Source organism: Pantherophis guttatus, chromosome 4, assembly GCF_059756535.1.
Source record: "Pantherophis guttatus breed Tessera chromosome 4, ASM5975653v1, whole genome shotgun sequence".
NCBI classification, from domain to species: domain Eukaryota; kingdom Metazoa; phylum Chordata; class Lepidosauria; order Squamata; family Colubridae; genus Pantherophis; species Pantherophis guttatus.
Window position 1 is genome coordinate 67,920,666 of NC_142066.1, and position 18,757 is coordinate 67,939,422.

The 18,757-nt window shown below is 41.3% G+C and overlaps 1 protein-coding gene across 8 annotated transcripts in view; it reads left to right on the top strand.

Moving 5' to 3' along the window:
* The window catches only part of TNS3 (tensin 3), a 203,857-nt gene extending 199,152 nt beyond the window's left edge, over positions 1–4,705 (top strand). For all 8 annotated transcript variants that reach the window (XM_087892371.1, XM_087892365.1, XM_034416437.3 and 5 more), the window contains 3 exons: positions 22–90; positions 218–244; positions 1,288–4,705. In XM_087892371.1, coding sequence (XP_087748497.1) covers positions 22–90; positions 218–244; positions 1,288–1,429 — 238 coding nt within the window. In that variant the 3' untranslated portion in view covers positions 1,430–4,705. The remainder of the gene's footprint in view (positions 1–21; positions 91–217; positions 245–1,287) is intronic.
* Positions 4,706–18,757: the final 14,052 nt, after the last annotated feature.

Sequence of the window (18,757 nt, forward strand, 5' to 3'; positions counted from 1 at the left end):
TTTATTTTCTCTTCCTTTCAGGCTTTTTTTCAGAAGGCATTATCCAGTCAGTAGTGTTATTTTTTGTGCTTTGGATCCACAAGACAGAAAGTAAGGATGATTAATGCTTTTTCAATTCATTGTTTGTATACTGTTATGTAAAGTTACCAAAAAAAGAAACCCCTCTAACAAAAATATTTTTTTAATTTCTTCTCCCTTTTTTGTTTTATATAACAAGATGGATTAAAGATGGTCTGTCAGCAAAGTAAGTAGCTATGAATACTTAGCATCTTACAGATAATATCCATGTTTCCCTTCAACTTCCCTTCAATAAGCAATAAGGCAATGCTTATGTTAAAACCAAACAAAATTGCAGAAAAAAGTATGCAGACGTTCATGTTTATCTTTGACAGCTGTCAACATTTGTTTGTGTTATATGTCCATATTAACGTGTGGAATGTATGGAATCTAGTAATCTTTTGGTAACACTGGCTATGAGAGCTTCAGGAACCTTCTAAAGGAATTATGAATATGTATAAAATTTGGAGAGCATATCAAGTCCTGTGAAGTGATCCCAGATAACATGTGATACTTGAAGCTACACTCTGCAAAATGTTATTTTATCTAATCTCTTAGTAGGTCAATGGAATCAGTATGCCTCAGCGTTAGACTCTCTCCTCATTCCATTTAGTTTAGCATTCAGATATTAAGCAATTTGTTCACAATTAACCAGCAATGGATAGTGGTGTAGACATGACATCCCAGTGAAAAGAAAGATAATTCAGGTAAGGAAGCATATGTTCAGAAATCCTTCAATGTAAAGCTTCTCAGGACAGGAGCACAGGATGCTTTTTTCCTTTATCTCAGCCTTAAGTAATGGGCCAGGAAGTGTTCTCATAATTGGGCAAACAGAATAATGTGAAATTTAATTAAAATTACCAGATTCCATTCCAGAATGTTCATATTTTTAAATAAAGTGCAAAATATATGAATTAAGACTCGGCTTAATGCAGTATTTTGAATAATTTTGTACATAAGATGAGGCATCAATTTTGTTTTGTGTGAATTGAAAGTCCATTTTAAGTGCACACTCATGCAGACAGTGCAGGTTAGGAAAAGATTAGTAGCGATGAAAAAGCTGCTTCTCAGAAAAGCTTGTTCCTCATTGTTTTTCCTGCTGAAACCCTGTTAAATTCCAAGAAACTCTTAAAATACAATGGGAAAAACATCCAGCAGAAAATTTTGAACTTGTTTAATAAACACAGTATTTTATGCATCACCTTTCGTGTTTTTTCTTTCATTTTCCAGAGTATTTGGCTTTGTTGCAAGGAAACAAGGTAGTGCAACTGATAATGTTTGCCACCTGTTTGCAGAACATGATCCAGAACAGCCTGCCAGTGCCATTGTAAACTTTGTATCAAAGGTCATGATCGGTTCCCTGAAGAACTAAAGGCCTCCTGTTTTACTGATCTGTTGAACTTGCAAGCAGAAACCATATATTCAGATGAAAGCTGTGTGGCCCTCAGCAGTTCTTCCAGTGGACAATCTACCTATAAAATAAGATAAAGAGTGCATTTTATATTTCAGTAACATCACATGACCGTTTAAATTTATGACATCAAACTAGGATTAAGCAAATAAGGGAATAGGAATCTGGCAAGGTCCTGAATACCCATTTCTGAACAAATGTATTTTTTTTAAAAAAAAATCTAAAGCATTATAAAGTTGAGAAAATTGAAATGAGCTTTTCTGATTTTTAACTTGTGATGGGACAGGATGTGGGAGAGTGGGCATTCACCTCTTTGGGCATGTTGTTTTTATGTGGAATTTTTGCTGGAATTTTGTAAAGATGTGAGAACAGAAATTTGCATGAGAAAAATCTCAAGGATCTCTCAGTTATAATGCAGGAATAGGATTAGGGACTGGAAGTGGAAGATATAAAGACTTGCAGATTTATTAGATAAAAAAGAGCGTACTGTCTCTCTTCTTAATTCTCCCTTGCAAATTCCCAGTTTGGGGCACTTTTAAAATGTTTTTGTTCCCTTGAGTAGATTAAGAAGTCACAAGCTACTGTTGTGAGCACATTTGGAGTGAACAGTGGAAACTATTATATAAAATTATTCTTTTCTTTTATTCAGAGATCCTTTGTTGCAAGTGGCCACTTTCAGTAATTCACATTATTATAATCACATTACAGTAATTTCACATTTATTTTTGCATTGATTTTTGCTTTGGTCCTAACAAATTCGTAGATTTCTTCTCTTTCCTATTAATATTAGAGTGATGGACATCAAAATTATAATGGAAAATTGTATGTAGGAAATTGAGGCAAGTTTATTTTGGATGATGTAAAAAAAGAGAAAGGTTTGTCTAGTGCATATATTGTAACAAAAAATGGTACATTAGTTCGTTGAATGATAAATGGATAATTAGGGGGATGTTTAAAAGAGGATAAAGTGATTCAGAAATTTTATGAGGAATTTTAGCAAGAAAAGTGTAATGCCTTTAATGATAGCATATAAAAATGAAGGCTTCATTACTTTCTGTGGAATCTTCCATCTGGACTTGGGAGGGTCTAGTCCATACAATATGCAGATTTCCTGTGCACAATGCTAGCAATTTGATTGTGCCATTTAGTGTGTGCTGTTTCTGCTGCACCTTACCCCTGCTATTATCTATTGGCCTATTTCCGGGGTGTCTGTAAATAATCAGAACTTGTTTAGTGTGGGAGACCCCTGCTAAACTACTGCTCTGGTGCTTAGTGCATGCTATGATCCATGCTTCAGTGCTATCTTAGTCCAGTCCTTTCCAGCCACTGGTAGAATTTCTCAATGTCTGCCACATCAGTTATCTGTCCTATGCCTGGTCTTGCCTTGCTATAGCATTTTGTCTGGTTGATCTTCCTCCCATGTTTGCCTCAGGCCATCTGTCAACAGCTCATTTTGGGATGCCATCTTAGTGATGTACTCCTAGGTGCTCTAGGTTTCATCCTGGATAGTTTTGATATCGATCAGACACGTTTTGCCCTCTGGGTGTTGGACTTTGGGTGGAAACCTCCATACGTTGTAAGGAGCTTCTGGATCATCACATTGGCAGCAGAGTCTGCTTTGGCCAGCTCACGATGCCAGCAATATTACATATATTATTAGCTTGTGACAAATTATTTATAGTGTAAAACAGATTTGGGTTTACTGAATAGATTTTTTTGTTTCTATATACTTAAAGGGGGCCTGTGAAACAAACATGATTTTTTAAAAGGGGAGTTACATAGAAAATCTGGAAAGGTCTAGCCTGGGATATTTCTGCCAGGCCATTTTACATTACATAAAATTACATAAATTACATTACATTAAATTACATAAAATCATTAAGTAATTTTATCAATACACAGAGCATTTTGTTCATGCCTGCAGAGAGGAAGCAGTGTTTCATATTCTGGCTTTAAGAATAGCCACACATCTTTTTAGAGAACAAAGCATATTTTTTTATATTTCAGGAAACAATAAAAAACTTCATAGTTTTATTCTGAAAATGAATTTCTACTAATATTTTAAAAGTTTTTATTTTAAAAAAAATCTGAAGTAAATTTTAAAATGGGGAAAGGAAGGGAGAGAAATCTTATTTTGGGTTCACAGTTATATTTTGATAAATGACATACTCTGATTTGACAATCTAACATATATATCATGTGACCAAATATTCCAGAACAGAATATTGCTATATTTGTGTATGCATTGTGATAATTGTTATAGTCTACTTATAGAGCATATACTTGTATATAACCCAATGATACCGAAAGTTAATAATTGTGATCCCATATGTGAATGTGTATTTGCACAATTGCTGATGCTATGCATATTTTCCACTTCTTTGCACCACAGTGATACAATCTAGCCATACAAGCAAGATGTGTGTGTGTGTGAAATGAGCAATTTAAGCATCAGTATTTCCAGTGGCTCTAAGGAAACTGAATGCAAATAGTGGACATAAGATATCAGAATTGCAGTTGTAAGAAGGAGACAAGTTTAGTTTAGTTTAGTTTTATTAAATTTGTATACCGCCCTTCTCCCAAAGGACTCAGGGCAGTGAACAGGCACAAGGTAAAATACAGAAATACAAAAGTTAAAACAATTTAAAAACAAATTAAATAATATTGGCACACGACAATTAAAATCCCAGTAAATTTAAATTTATCTTTTCTGTTTTCTCCTCCGCTCCCCTCTCTCAAACACACACACATACACACACTGTTGAGAATAGGTGTAGATAAATTCTACTTTTTAACCAGTACTTATTTAACGGGATAATGAAGTTTTATAGAAAAATTGGGTGCAATTTCATAGGCAGCACATGGTATTTTTGCATTATTTCATTCCCAAGTATCAGATGGGCTTGAATGATTTCAGTAACGTATTCAACCATTTCCTCATGAGTTTTCAGTCTTTCTGGCTTCTTATGTTTCCATTAAATTCCAAGGATTTTTTAGTTGTAGCTATTGCTGCTTCTAATCAGGAATCATTGCTTCACAGAGATAGTTGGAGAATTTCTCCTTCATTTGGAAAAGTAGTTGTCATATATCCACAATTTTTATGGAAAATGTTTATGCCCCATGTTATTATATGTCTCATGCAGAGAGATACATAAGCATATGAATATTTGTTTAAAGTGCTGATTAACTGCAATGACTAATCAGATTGCAATAAAAATATGTTTTGGACTCCACAAAGGTTAGATCTGTTTTCTGTAACCCTTGCTGCATAAATAATGGAATCTGAGAAACCACAGATTCAACATCAACTAATTGTAATCTACAGACTGTCCTTGAATAATTGTTGGGCATGAACATAAACAGGCATTTTTGAATGAAACTTAATATTTTAATAAGCATCATAAATATCAAAACCATCTTCCAATAAATGAACCAAATAATTATATGAGATTCTCCCTTCTTGCCACACATAACACATTTTCTTTAAAATAACTGATGGAAAATGGATACATTTTATTTATTTCATATGAGTAGGTTAAGATGTAACAAAAATGAACTTGTAACGAAATACTTTACAACAATGATCCTAAAATTTGATAATTGTACATATTACTGAAAGCTTAACACAAAAAATGTTGAAATACATTTTCACATAAGTGGCATTATCAAAGTTAATTCTTTCTCATGGGTAATATTATCAAGGTGCTACATTTTTAACCATAATCAAGTCTATAAATGGAAGTCTTATGTCTGTAAGCACAATGCCGCCTCCACAATCTTTTTAAAAAACAAAACAGCTCCAGAGGTACAAAGCTATTCCCTCTCTGCCAGAAAGCTCTATGGCAAACATGTCCCAATCCGATTCCTCAGGAAGAAAAGCCTTCCACTCCATTCTGGTGCACATGCGCACGCTGGGAAGATGATCTTGTGGTTTCCGGCGCTTGCATGCACACCGGCCAGCTGGTCTTTGCACATTCATGCGCACCAGAAGACCAGGTGCACCGGAAACCAGAAGATCATCTTGGAGCACACATGCAAGCCGGGCGGCTGCTCTTCTGGTTTTCGCACTCTCGCGCATGTGAAGACCAACAACGAGATCTCATTAAGTGGAAAGTAGTTGTGGGGGGAGGAGCAGGAGACCGGCAAACACTTTGCACCGAGAATGAAAATTTCTGGGTCCCTGACTCTGCAAAAGGGATGAGTGCCTGAACCTGTGTGATATAGCACCCGGGAGCATCCATTCGCAGCATGAAAAGCATTTCCAAGCCAACTGTCCTCTCCCCTCCTCAAAGGCAAAGAAACAACAGCAGAGAGGAGACAGATGTTTGCAAGGTAAGTGAGTCCTTGTGGCAGGAAGGGAGGGAGAAGCATGAGGTATTTTAGTGGGTTGGGGAGCCCTTGAGGGCCTATTCTATTACCAACCCCCCTCCCCTGGCCTTCCCTATACTGAGATACCTCATGGGCACATCGGTATTCTTGAATTGTGAGCTCTTAGGAAAGTATTCCCTCCTGTGTTGCAAATAGCTATTTCCAGTGGGGAAAACAGGATAAAGCAAGTGGGGGAAAATATTTTTCTTTGCTATATTAACAATCTGAATTAGACCATGGCAGAGTCCCTACAGGAGAGCCCTTTTAAGGATTATGTATTAATAGAAAACCAACTAACTTATCACTGTTCCTAAATGTTAAAGCTGTTGCACATAAAAAACAAGCTCAACTATCTCAGCCACCATTTTGACAGTTTTGTTGCACTGTTTTCTGGACGCCCTCATGAAATGCAAGCATGGGATATACTGAGTCTGGTTTGTTCTCAGTCTTATACTTGATCACAAACTACTAGCAAAAGTGGCATTTGATCACAAGGCAAGGAGGCATCGAGAAAGTTTGCATTTGAGCATCCAAGAAGAGACAGGAAAGACAAAGGGGAAGAGATCAAAGAAAGAAAAAAGGAAGGGAAGGAAGGAGATTATAATGAGACTGAGGGTCTGAGGTAAAGCCTGCCTTAGCATTTGGCCACCAGCAGCCCTGCTGTCTTTTCCCATCCCCTTGTCCCCTCCTGACTTCTGGTGGTATTCCATCCTATCACTGAGGATGCTTTGGTTACAAAGCTGGGTCTTCTCACAAGGAGAGAGAGTGGCCACCATGGCCACACCGACAAGCCCCCCCCAAGTCAAATCACAATCCTGATGCAACCCTCAATGAAATTGAGTTTGACACCCTTGGTCTAACATATCAAAATCGGAAATACTTCATTACTGTACCAATTGTTTCTATTTCCAATCATGTACTGTATGTTGTTTCGAAAAATGAAAGTTGGCATGCATTTCCCCGAAAAAAGACCGGGTCTTATTTTAATTTTGCCTCCAAAAGGCATTAGAGTTTATTTTCAGGTGATGTTATATCTTTGGGGAAATATGATACTAAATGCATCCGTCTGGCTGATTATCTTAATTGGGGCTTATTTGGGGGGCTTATATTATGAGCATTGTGAAAAATCATGGTAGGGTTTATTTTCTGGTTAGGTCTTTGGGGAAAATATGGTAGATGTGTTCATCATTTCATCATATTTTAAAACATTTCTTCATTTATTTGATGCACATCCTAATCTTTGTGATAGTGTGCAGGATGTAGGTATGTAAAAAATTCCTTATTCTGGATGGATGGTATATGACTTGTTTCAAATACTATATGTATCTATGTATGTATGTTCATACATACTCCCTTCTCCTTCCCAATCCTTATATCCTAATACATTTGGGGGGGGGGGAATCCAGCAAACGTTAGAGCATCAGTTTCTTTTGTGGTGCTGGATATGGTTGCCTTTATCAAGTTACCAGCAGGGCTAGTGCTGTTATGATATTAAAATGAACTGTTAATCATCAACCTAATTTCAAGCCCGATACAAATCATACAACATAATTTACTGTTGATGAGGGGAAAAAATCTGCCTTGTACAAATATAACCTTTTTAGGATGTCATCTCAAAACACTCATTAGTGGTTGCAATCTAGACTTCATCGTGCATCCAGGTTTCAGGATTGGGAAGTATTTTGGTCCTTTGTATACACTCCACTAAGGCAACCATATCACTGAAAATCAGAGTCATGAGTCTTCCCTGTATCCTTTCTTGATTTATCTTTGCTCATAGATTGGTAGATGTAAGTAGGGAGTCTGTTAGGCTGCAGCTAAAAAATATGTGATGTCTCCTTGGAGGAGGCCTGCCCTTATATTAATCCCTAGATGAAGGCTCCTTTCCTTTCCTTTCCTTTCCTTTCCTTTCCTTTCCTTTCCTTTCCTTTCCTTTCCTTTCCTTTCCTTTCCTTTCCTTTCCTTTCCTTTCCTTTCCTTTCCTTTTAGTCATCCTTTATCTTTCTGTAGTTCTTTAAATTTTGTACTTTATTTTTGCTCAGTTTTTCCAAAGGAGAATGATTGTACTTCAAAACAGGCTGCTAGCTAAATTCTACTTATTCGTTCAAGGAAAGGACATAAAGTGAATTCTTGCCTTCTCTGCTCTGTCAAATTATATTAAACAAAATAATTCCAATAGCCTGAGTGCTCCACAGAGACGCTTAAATGTCTATAATGCCTGGTGGCTCAGCAGACTAGAAGCATTGCGATTAACACCAGCTGTCTGCAATTAGTGTAAGTTCGGATCTCACCAGGCTCAAGGTTGACTCAGCCTTCCATCCTTTCTAAGGTAGGTGAAATGAGGACCCAGTTTGTGGGGGCAATAAGCTGACTTTGTATAAAAATATACAAAAGTATGAAAGCTATTGCTTAACGCATTGTAAGCCGCCCTGAGTCTCCGGAGAAGGGCGGCATATAAATCAAATTTTTTTTAAAAAAAGGTGAAGCAATGCATTCTGTTAAATTGCAGAATTGCTTGAATTAACAAAACCTGACACTTTTAAAATCTATGAAATACCCAAAGCAGCGATTTTGAACCAGCCCTTTACAGGCTTGCTGTCAGTTACTATCTCCATGTCTTAACATTAAAAGCAAGAGTGGGGAAAAATCACTCAAATCAGGGGCCCCCAAACCCCGGACCACACACTGATACCAGTCCATGGACTGTTAGGAACTGAGCCACACAAGCAGCAGGCAAGGGAGTGAAGCTTCATCTGTGCATGCACAAGATCTAGGTTGTGCATGAAACCATCACCATCCCAGTCCATAGAAGACAATTTTTCTTCCAAAACAGGTATCTGGTGCCAGAAAGGTTGAAGACCGCTGACCCAAATGACCCGTGTTTGATCCAGCAGGCTAAATGAAGAGCCAGATGTACTATTCCTGGGTCACATCAATATGATTTAGTGCATTATTATTTTTCTCTCTCCTATTGTTCAAGAACTAACAACACACTTTCACAAGAAGTCATAGACTTTGACTCCCATAGCTCTGATTCTGGTACCACCCCACTACTATTGCTGGCAAATTTACGTCTTCTTAATCAGTTGTCCACATTCCATACTGGATCCAGGAACTGATACCTGAAGTAGAAAATCAAGCAAATATTTTGCTCTTATTAAAGTGGTATAAATGTAGAAGGAAGCACGCCCTTACACAACCCATCATAATGGGAACATGCATCTTTGTTCCCATTTGTAAATATCCAACACCGCTATGAATGGTTGCCAGCACTGATAAAATAGCATAACACAGGAAATAGCTGGCAGGTTTTCAAGAAAATATTGGACATGTATTTGCAAGGAATGGTATAAGGACTGCTGCCTTATACAGAGGCTTGGAGTAGAAGAACTCCAAGGTCCCTTCAAGCCCTATGATTCTATGATTTTATATATTTATCAACGGCATCTTTCTTCTGCCTCCCTATCAATTATAAATAAACCAAAATCCTTTGTTTTTCAGTAACTCTTCAAATGCTTCTCACTATTCTGAAGAACCACTTACTTAATCTTCTATAATGTGTTAATGGGAAACCAAACACTTCTACTTGGATAGACCAAGCTTTGCATAGCATACTGCAAAGATTTTGGGTGACTGTCATTCAGAAGTGGTTCAGTCAGATTGTCCCAGGCTGTTCACAATTCTTGTGCTTCTAAATCTTTTAAAGGTTGCTTATAATATTTTTTTTTCTATTCACCTTTGTGTCAGAGAAAGTACAGAATGATAGAGTCAGAAAGGACATTGGAGATCTAGTTCAACTCCCTGCCCATTCAGGAGATCCTATAGCAGGAGTCCTCAACACTCAAAGAGCCATTTGGACCTGTTTCCCACAGAAAACACCGGGAGCCAATAATTTAACAATTGGTGTGACTGGGTGGGCATGGCCAACTCGACGTCACTCGCTCCCACCCAGTCACATGACACCCCCCCCCGCTATACCTATCCAGCTGGTCATTAAGGCAAGAAACCTCTTGCCACACTTGGCCTTGGTGTGTTGTTCACCTCTCTCTCTCTTGAAGTAGCAAAGTTAGTTAGTTGTCACTTTTCCCCCAAACCTACTATATATAATTCTTATCACCCTTATATTTGTTTGTAAGAATGAAATCTGGAATTACAGTTTTTTTTTTATTTCAAAGTAGGATAAGGGCGTCCTTCTTTCTCACGATAATAATCTCCTTCCCTCCTTTCTGTCAGATGAACTGGTATAATCCTGACTCCATGGCTCCATGGCTTTGATTAAACAAGTTAATAAATAATTGCCTATCTCTGTCCTGAACGTTTAGACCAAATCAGCCTGAGAAAACTTTTCTAATTATTTGCCATCTTGGAATTGAGTTAAAGTGATCATGGAAGAGAACATACAAAACATGAAAAAGCTACACTGCCCTCTTATGGTAAAATAATAGCATTAGCACTTAGTTTTACATACTTCTCAGTGCTTTATAGCCCTTTCTAACTGGTTTACAAAGTCAGCGTATTGCCCCCAACAATCTGGGTCCTCTATAGCTAAGCATATTATATATAGAAGGCACTGAAAACTGGCATGGTGAATCTGATACCAATTAAAATTTTTGCTGTATCCAAATCTACCTTTACAGGCATATATGAAGGAATAAGATAACTTTTTTTCCCCTTAATAGAGCTTGTGACTTTATTAACAAAATTAAGTGTTGCTATTTCTTAAATACATGACAAATCCTACTGCTGTCTAGCATTGGGCATCTTCCATCTGTACACAGCTGAAAACACTGATAAAATACTTCAGTTCCTGGCTCATCATCAATCCACATTTTCAAGTTTCAAGAGTTCGGAGAAACACCATTTCCTTAACAACTAGTCTTGAGAGTTTAACCCAGAAGAACTCAGAATGACATTCCTATCCTCAATTCCCTGTCTCCTGCATCCCAAAGACTTGAACAGCCCTGCAAAATTGCTCTAGAGAAAATAAATCTCTCATCCAAGTGTCTATCAAAAATTGTCATAAATTTACTAGCAACTTAATGGACCTACATCTCAAAGAAGAATATTAAACACCTAGTTCAGTTTAGGGTCTTATTTATGTCCATGTAATGTAGAATAGTGCTCTTCTAAATAAATTTGTAAGTTTGGTCAAAGAGGAAAGAATTTATATTCTTGGCAATTGGCTAAATCTACACAGTAATAAGATGCTGCGGCTTTGGATTGTCATATATCATCCTGATTCTGTGTCTCTTTGCTTAGTCCTCATCTCTGACACCAACTGGCTGATGGCTCCCTAGATATACTGTATAGATATTTAAATAGAAGGACAGTATGATGGTTGTTTCTGTCTCTAGGAGTAATTGATATTATGAGTTGAACTGGATGAGCTAGCTTGCTTTTGATTAAAAAAAAAAAGGTGAAAAAATATCCACTTCCTCATAAGGGACCAATGGCTAGACATGCTAAATAGTTCTCTTCATGAAACAAGATTTTTATTAAATCTGTAAGGTTTAAAACATTCTGTCTGATGAATAAGTACACATAGAAGGCATTTTATAGTAAGATGATGATAATGAAGACATTTTTATCTTGCTTTTTAAAAATTTAATCAACTCAAGATGATGAACATAATATTCCTGCCTCCTATTTTGATGCATTGGGCTGAAAGAGTCATCTGGATGACTGAGAATCTGCATAGACATCCCCAAGGTCATGTGATCAAAATCCAGATGCTTGGCAATTGGCTCATATTTATGACAGTTTGCAGTGTCCCAGAGTCATGTGATCCTCTTTTGCAACCTTCTGACAAGCAAAATCAATGGGGAAGCCAAATTCACTTAACAACTGTGTTACTAACTTAACAATTGCAGTAATTTACTTAACAACCCATTTGAGGTGACCTGTTGAAAAGATTTTGTCTCGCAATGCATTATTTCACCCAGTTGAAGGTGACAAGAATCAGACTTTTAGTAGTGTATAAATTGTGTGGAAGAGAGTTCTAAATTTATAGAATAACAGAGTTGGAAGGGCCTTAGAGGTCTTCTAGTCCAAACTCCTGCTTAGGCAGGAAATCCTATACCAGTAGCGTCAAACTCGATTTCATTGAGGGCCACAGACAGAGTTGTGTCTGACCTCAGGGGGAGTGAGGTGGAGAAGTTATCAGGGGGCATGGCCAGCTCAATATTACTTCTGTTGGAGGCACTTGGGGTGGCCAAGTGCTAAAGCAGTACTTCCCTCAGACCTTCCCTCCCTCTCACTATAATCTCCTTCCTTCCTTCCTTCCTTCCTTCCTTCCTTCCTTCCTTCCTTCCTTCCTTCCTTCCTTCCTTTTTTTCTTCCTTTTCCTATTTCCTTATTTTTTGTTCCTGGCTCTCGCCCCATCTTTCCTTTTTCTTTGTCTTTCCTCTTTCCCTTTCTCCTTTCCTGTCCCTTTTTGGATGCTCAAATGCAAAAGGAAAAACATTTCTCCTTTTATTTTGTTTTGCTTTTCGTTTGTTTTGCTAGTCCTCTGCCAGCAAAAATGGAGTTCAAGCTCCATTTTTGCTGGCAGAGGCACTGTGGGCCAGATCTAAGCACCCCATTGGCCAAATCCCGCCTGCGGATCTTGAGTTTGATACCCCTACCCTATACCATTTCAGACAAATGGTTATCCAATCTCTTCTTAAAAACTTCCAGTGTTGGAGCATTCACAACTTCTGGAGGCAAGTTTTTCTACTGTCCATTTCCATTTTTCTAACTATCAGTAAATTTCTCCTTAGTTCTAGGTTGCTTCTCTCCTTGATTCGTTTCCATCCATTGCTTCTTGTCCTGCCCTCAAGTGCTTTGGAGAATAGCTTGATTCCCTCTTCTTTGTGGCAACCCCTGAGATATTGGAACACTGCTATCACATCACCCTTAGTTGTTCTTTTCATTAAACTAGACTTACCCAATCCCAGCAACTGTTCTTTATATGTTTTAGCCTCCAGTCCCCTAATCATCTTTGTTGCTTTTCTCTGCACTCTTTTCAGAGTCTCAACATCTTTTTTTTTAATATTGTGGTGACCAAAACTGGATTCAGTATTCCAAGTGTGAGCTTAACAAGGCACTATAAACAGGGACTGGAATGTAAAGTGTAGTTGGTCTATCTCAATGTGTGAGAGCAGCTTCCTCTTATTATGTTGAAGTTTTGGGTAAATAGTTGTTTTTTGTTAGTGTAGATGCAAGTCTTCTGTTCCCTCATACATTTCATATATTCACTCTAATTAGGTCTGCTGTTGTAGTAGCAGTCCATCAGTTCCAGATTCTCTTGTCTTATTTATGTATGGTTTGATATATATCTTTTCACAAGAATAAGAAGAACTAATACAAACTAAAATAGAATGAAAAAGAAAAAGAAAGGGAAGGAAACAAAGGCTGAAAGTGCAAAAAGAAAAAAGTATAAGAAAAATAGAGAAAAAAGATATAAAAAGATATAAATGGTTTCTAATCATTTCCATATGAATTATAAATACAATTATATTTTAACCTGTCTTTCTAAAGTTACATCATAACTTTCTTTTTTTGTCAATGTATAAGAAATTATGAGCTGGGATAGCCATAACAAGTCAGCCAATGGGAACTATTTGGTGACTAAGAAACAGGATCTGTTGTGAGCCATGGGAGATGGCTCGGATCCTGGGTGTGGTGATCAGCTTGACTGATCTGTATATATATAGGAGTTGGTTTGTCCTTTCATTATTGCTTCTCCATTGAGGGTGGAGACAGCAGCCAGACGTGGGTTGTGCTCATTGGACAGAGGTTGGACTGAGCCTGTAAAATCTTCTTAAATCCTTCCCCTGTTGCTAGGGCACCCAGTTTTTTGCTCAGTTGTCAGACTGGACAGTTGTGTGGAAAGTATTCTCTAGATTCTATTGAGTTAGAGTTTTTTATTGCTATCTGATTGATTCTGGATATTTTGACTTAGGATTCCTTATTGACTATTCTCTAGCCTGCTGGATTGGATTTGGTGATTTTATTTCAGCAGCTCCTTTGGAGCTGCTGGGGTCTTTCTCTCCTCGGTTGCTGTCAGCCTCATAAAGAAAGGGGTTAGTCAACTCTTGCCTTATAATTCTTAAATAAACCAATTTACCTCGTGTTTGAAGCCTGTGGAGCCTTGCGCCCCCCCATCTGCTTTGGAAGTTCATTTAACTCTTATAATTTATCGTGGAGTTTCGCGCTCTCCTGGGCTAGCCGCTCGTCGGCTATTACTTGTCCTCTTCTCATTACGGTTGTTTCTGGGACTTCGCTCCCTATAAGCGCCAGTAGTTGGATGCTATCTAGCCGGCTTAGAGCTCGGGGCTGGAGAACGGAGCTGCGGCGGCTGTCGCCCTTTAGCTCAGCTGTTTGGCGCTAAAGCTTGAGGCGGAGCGGCACGCTCCCTGCCTTCGCCGCTTGTCGGCTTGATTGCTTAATAAGTGCTGTTCTGTAGCCTAGGCGCTTTTTTAGCGTCGTAAGTGATTTCTGGCCATTTCTTCACTGTTTGGAGGCTCTCTCCTCACCCGGCTCCCATTTCTCTTATTAACGCCGAGCGCGTTGTGTTAAAGAAGAGCCTAGCGCTCTAACGGTCTTTCACTGGGCGCCATTTTGTGACAGAAGAGCTCGTTCGTTCCCTGTCTTTTTGTTGGGCGCCATTTTGGGACACACTCCTTCTAGGAGGGCAGAGTTTAACAAGGCCTTCTGAGTCTTTCCCTCTCTTAGCACTTAGACACTGAGGGGGTATAAGAAGTGACCATTATAAGGGGTTCCTTATTGTGTCCTTCCTGACAGTTTTTGGCTAACAATTGCAGTGTCTTTCAAAATTATATTGTACTATTCTTCACTTTGGGTGTCCCACTTTAAACAGCTGGTTTTTCCTTATTATCATTTGTCCTACCTGGTTCCCTTGTTGTTACTTATCATGCCTAAGGTGCAATCTAAATCTAGGCATGGTCGTAAGGCCACGATCTGTGAACAGTCTGAGGCCTCTTTATGGGAAAACCAGGTTCAGGCTCTGGGTGAAGGGGTGCGAGCCCCTGCCCTCGCCACTAAGAGACCCTCGCTACCTTCCAAGGCACCTGCGTTGCAGGGGAAACCTGCCAATGAGTTTTCTAAAAGGCAGCCTGGTAATGGAGCCCCTATGTGTAGGACCAGAGGGTCTTCTGAGGACTTGAGACGAGACGTTTCTTTGACACCGGATCAAAGGTCCTTGCAGGACTTTCAAATGGCAGTTCCATCTTCTGAGGTCTGGGGGTCAGCTCCCCTGCCGGGGGCTCATTCTACAGTGGAGTCTAGCGCTCCCCTTCTCCCAATGGGTCACCATCCTATTACTTCTGCTCCGGTCCGAGCCTCTTCAGAGGCCGGCCCGGCTCCAGGCCAACCTCCGGTCAATTGGCAGCCGGAGGACATTCAACGAATGATTTCCGTTGCGGTACATCAATCGTTGTCTACTCATTTCAATCAGGCTCCGGGACCTGCTCCCACTCGCTCGGCTCTTTTAGAACAGGCAGAGTCTCTGACTGGTTTTGATATGGAGGATGCCATTTCTCTGGCAGGCTCAGACTCTCCATTTGTTTCCGGGGTCAGTGATCACTCCAAGGATGTGAACATGGAACCCCAGGAACCAGAGCTCTCGGAGGATGAGGGATTGCCCCCTGATCAGCCGGCCTTCACGGGCCTTTTTCCCCAGTCTCTTTTTAAATCATTGCTGTTTAAGGCGGTTAATACAGCTCAACTGGGTCCCTCTTCGCTGCCAGAGCCTCCTCCATCTGCGGGCTCCTTGAATCCGCTGTTTGCCGAGCAACCTAAGGCAGTGACAGCCATTCCTACGCCTCCACTTTTCCTGGAGGTCATCCAGAAGCAGTGGTCTGCTCCTTCTTCGGTTCCTGCACTAACTTCCACTGACAAAAGAAACTTCATTGTTTCTTCAGATCTAGAGTCCCTGCTTCAGGTTCCCTCAGTTGACACTCCTGTTGCAGCTTTGCTCTCATCCTCTTCCATTCCTGGTAATCCAGAGGAGGGTCTTCGCCCTGAGGAGCGCAGAGCAGAACAGGTTCTCCAGAGGGCTCACCTGGGTGCGGCTTGGGCCATTAAATCAGCTACCACCGCATCCTTTTTTAATCGGACAACTATCCTGTGGCTTAAACAATTACAGGAAAAGATGTCGTCTGAGGACTCTAGGTTGAAACAGGACTTGAATAAAATTATAGCTGCGGTACAGTTTTCTGCAGATGCCACCTTGCATGCCACTCGCTTTGCAGCTAAGTCCCTGGCATCTTCCATTGTGGCCCGCCGTTTAGTGTGGCTTCGCCATTGGCAAGCCGATGCGCGGCATAAATGGCATCTGACCTCAGTGCCCTTTTCAGGTTCAAAACTGTTTGGCGAGCACCTCGATAAATTTGTAGAGACAAAAGATAAAAGAAAAGTCTTACCTGCGGTTTTCCGAAGGGGGGAACCTCGGGTCTTTCCTTATCCTCCTCGTTCTCAATTTCGTCTGGCTGAAGGGGGAATGGGTCCCCACAGGAACACGGGTAATCTTTATCCTGGGGCCTTGAATTTTAGACAAAGAAATTTCCAGGAGAGGCCACCTAGGGGAAGGAATTTTGGTCCTCGGCGGCCCTTTCGAGGGGGAGGGGGTCGTTCCATCCATCGCCGCCGTTAGTACTACCTGGGATCCTCCCATTGGCGGACGATTGGGCCTCTTCGCCAAAGTTTGGGAGAGTACTACCTCAGATTGCTGGGTCCGGGCTTCCATTTCAGCTGGTCTGGCCATTGAATTTATTTCCACCCCTCCTTTGTCTTTTATCCGATGTCCTCTGTCCCACGTAGCCGATCGTCGAGCCCGCATGGACTCGGCTGTCAACCATTTATTAGCCATTAAGGCTATTCAGCGAGTGCCTCGCAACCAGGTGGGACAGGGCTTCTATTCTAGGATCTTTCTGGTCCCTAAGTCATCGGGGGGGTGGGGGTGGGGGGTGGAGACCTATTCTGGACCTAAAACGATTGAACCAGTTTGTGGTCTATAGAAGGTTCAAAATGCAATCTTTGTCTTCAATTCTGGCTGGCATAAGGAGGGGCGATCTCCTCTGTTCAATAGATCTCACGGAGGCCTACCTCCATATCCCCATTCGCCCTTCTCATAGGTGATTCCTTCGTTTTTACTATGCTGGGGCCCACTACCAATACAGGGCATTACCCTTCGGTCTTTCCTCCGCACCCCGTAGTTTCACCAAGATTTTGGCGGCCTTAGCGGCCCATCTCAGGCTTCAAGCCGTTCGGCTCCAGTGCTATCTGGATGATATCCTTATTATGTCATCTTCTCATCAGCAAGCCATGTCTGATCTTCGTCTCACGATTCAGACACTGGCATCACACGGCTTCTCTGTTAACTTAGAGAAGAGCCACCTAACACCCTCTACTAGGATCCTCCATTTGGGGGCTATTATTGATTCGTCACAGGGTAAAGTTTTCCTTTCCCCGGACAGACAGGGAGCTTTGAGATCCATGGTAGCTAAGGTCATGGGGGAGAGGAGGGTCTCCATCCTTCTCCTTTCTAGACTACTAGGGAAGATGGTTTCGGCCATCTCCATTGTCCCATGGGCCAGATTACACCTTAGAGACCTTCAATGGTTTCTCTTGCCTTTTCAGAAAACGGGCAAGGGATCCTCCTTGGCCAAAGTGGCAGTCCCACGGGAAGTGCGGTCATCCCTTCGCTGGTGGACATCTCCTGCGCTCTCCAAGGGCTGTCTGTTCCTAGAACCCCAGAGGGTAACAGTGACTTCCGACGCCAGCAAATCCGGCTGGGGGGCTCATTGCGGGACTCACTTCGCGCAAGGGGCTTGGTCCTCTGTGGAAAGGGCCCGCAGCATCAATTGGTTAGAGCTGAGGGCAATTTACCTGGCTCTCCGGGCCTTTCAACATCTGCTGTCCGGCGAACACGTGCTGATTTTGACTGACAACACCTCGGCCAAAGCGCACGTCAATCGCCAGGGTGGTACCAGGTCACTTTTGCTGATGCGGGAAGCAAAGAGACTAGGCCTTTGGGCAGAGAGGCATCTGGCCTCCTTGAAGGCGGACCATATATCGGGGGTCTCGAACGTGACAGCAGACTGGCTGAGTCGCCAGCACTTAGACCACGGAGAATGGAGCCTTCATCCGCTCCTATTCCGGAGGATAGCGGCTCATTTCGGAGCCCCACAAATAGACCTGTTTGCTTCACCTCTGAACAACAAGTTGCCTCGTTTCTTCTCCCGCTTCCCTTCCCATCAATGGAAGCTGTGGATGCCCTGCGCTCCCCTTGGCCGCAAGGTCTGCTGTACGCTTTCCCTCCGATTCCTCTCATCCCAAGGGTGATTCGGAAGCTACTGCTGGAGCAGGCGGAGATCATCCTGGTGGCTCCACATTGGCCCAGGAGGTCATGGTTTGCAGACCTCATGCATCTCTCAGTGTCTCCTCCTTGGAAGATTCCGTGTTCCCCGGATTGTCTCAGCCAAGGGACGATTGTACATCCAGAGCCTCAGTGGCTTCAGCTGACCGCTTGGCGGTTGAGTGGGCAGCTATGCAGCGGGACCACATCCCCTCAGACGTGATCCATACCATCCAGGCCTCCCGGCGAGCATCAACAGAACGGATTTATTCTGCTACTTGGCGAGCTTTTTCCTCGTGGTGTTCATCCCAAGGTTTTTCTCCCCTTCGAGCTTCCGTCTTGCAAGTTCTTCGATTCCTTCAGTCGGGTTTGGACAAAGGTCTGTCTCCTAACTCCCTCAGGAGACAAGTTGCGGCAATTTCTTCTATTCTAACGTATAATTCCATACATTCATTGTCTCAGCAACCTCTGATTCGGCGTTTCCTCCGAGGTGCATCTAATCTCAGCCCTCCTGTTCTACATCAGTATCCCTCTTGGGATCTGTCTCTCGTGCTGGACTCTCT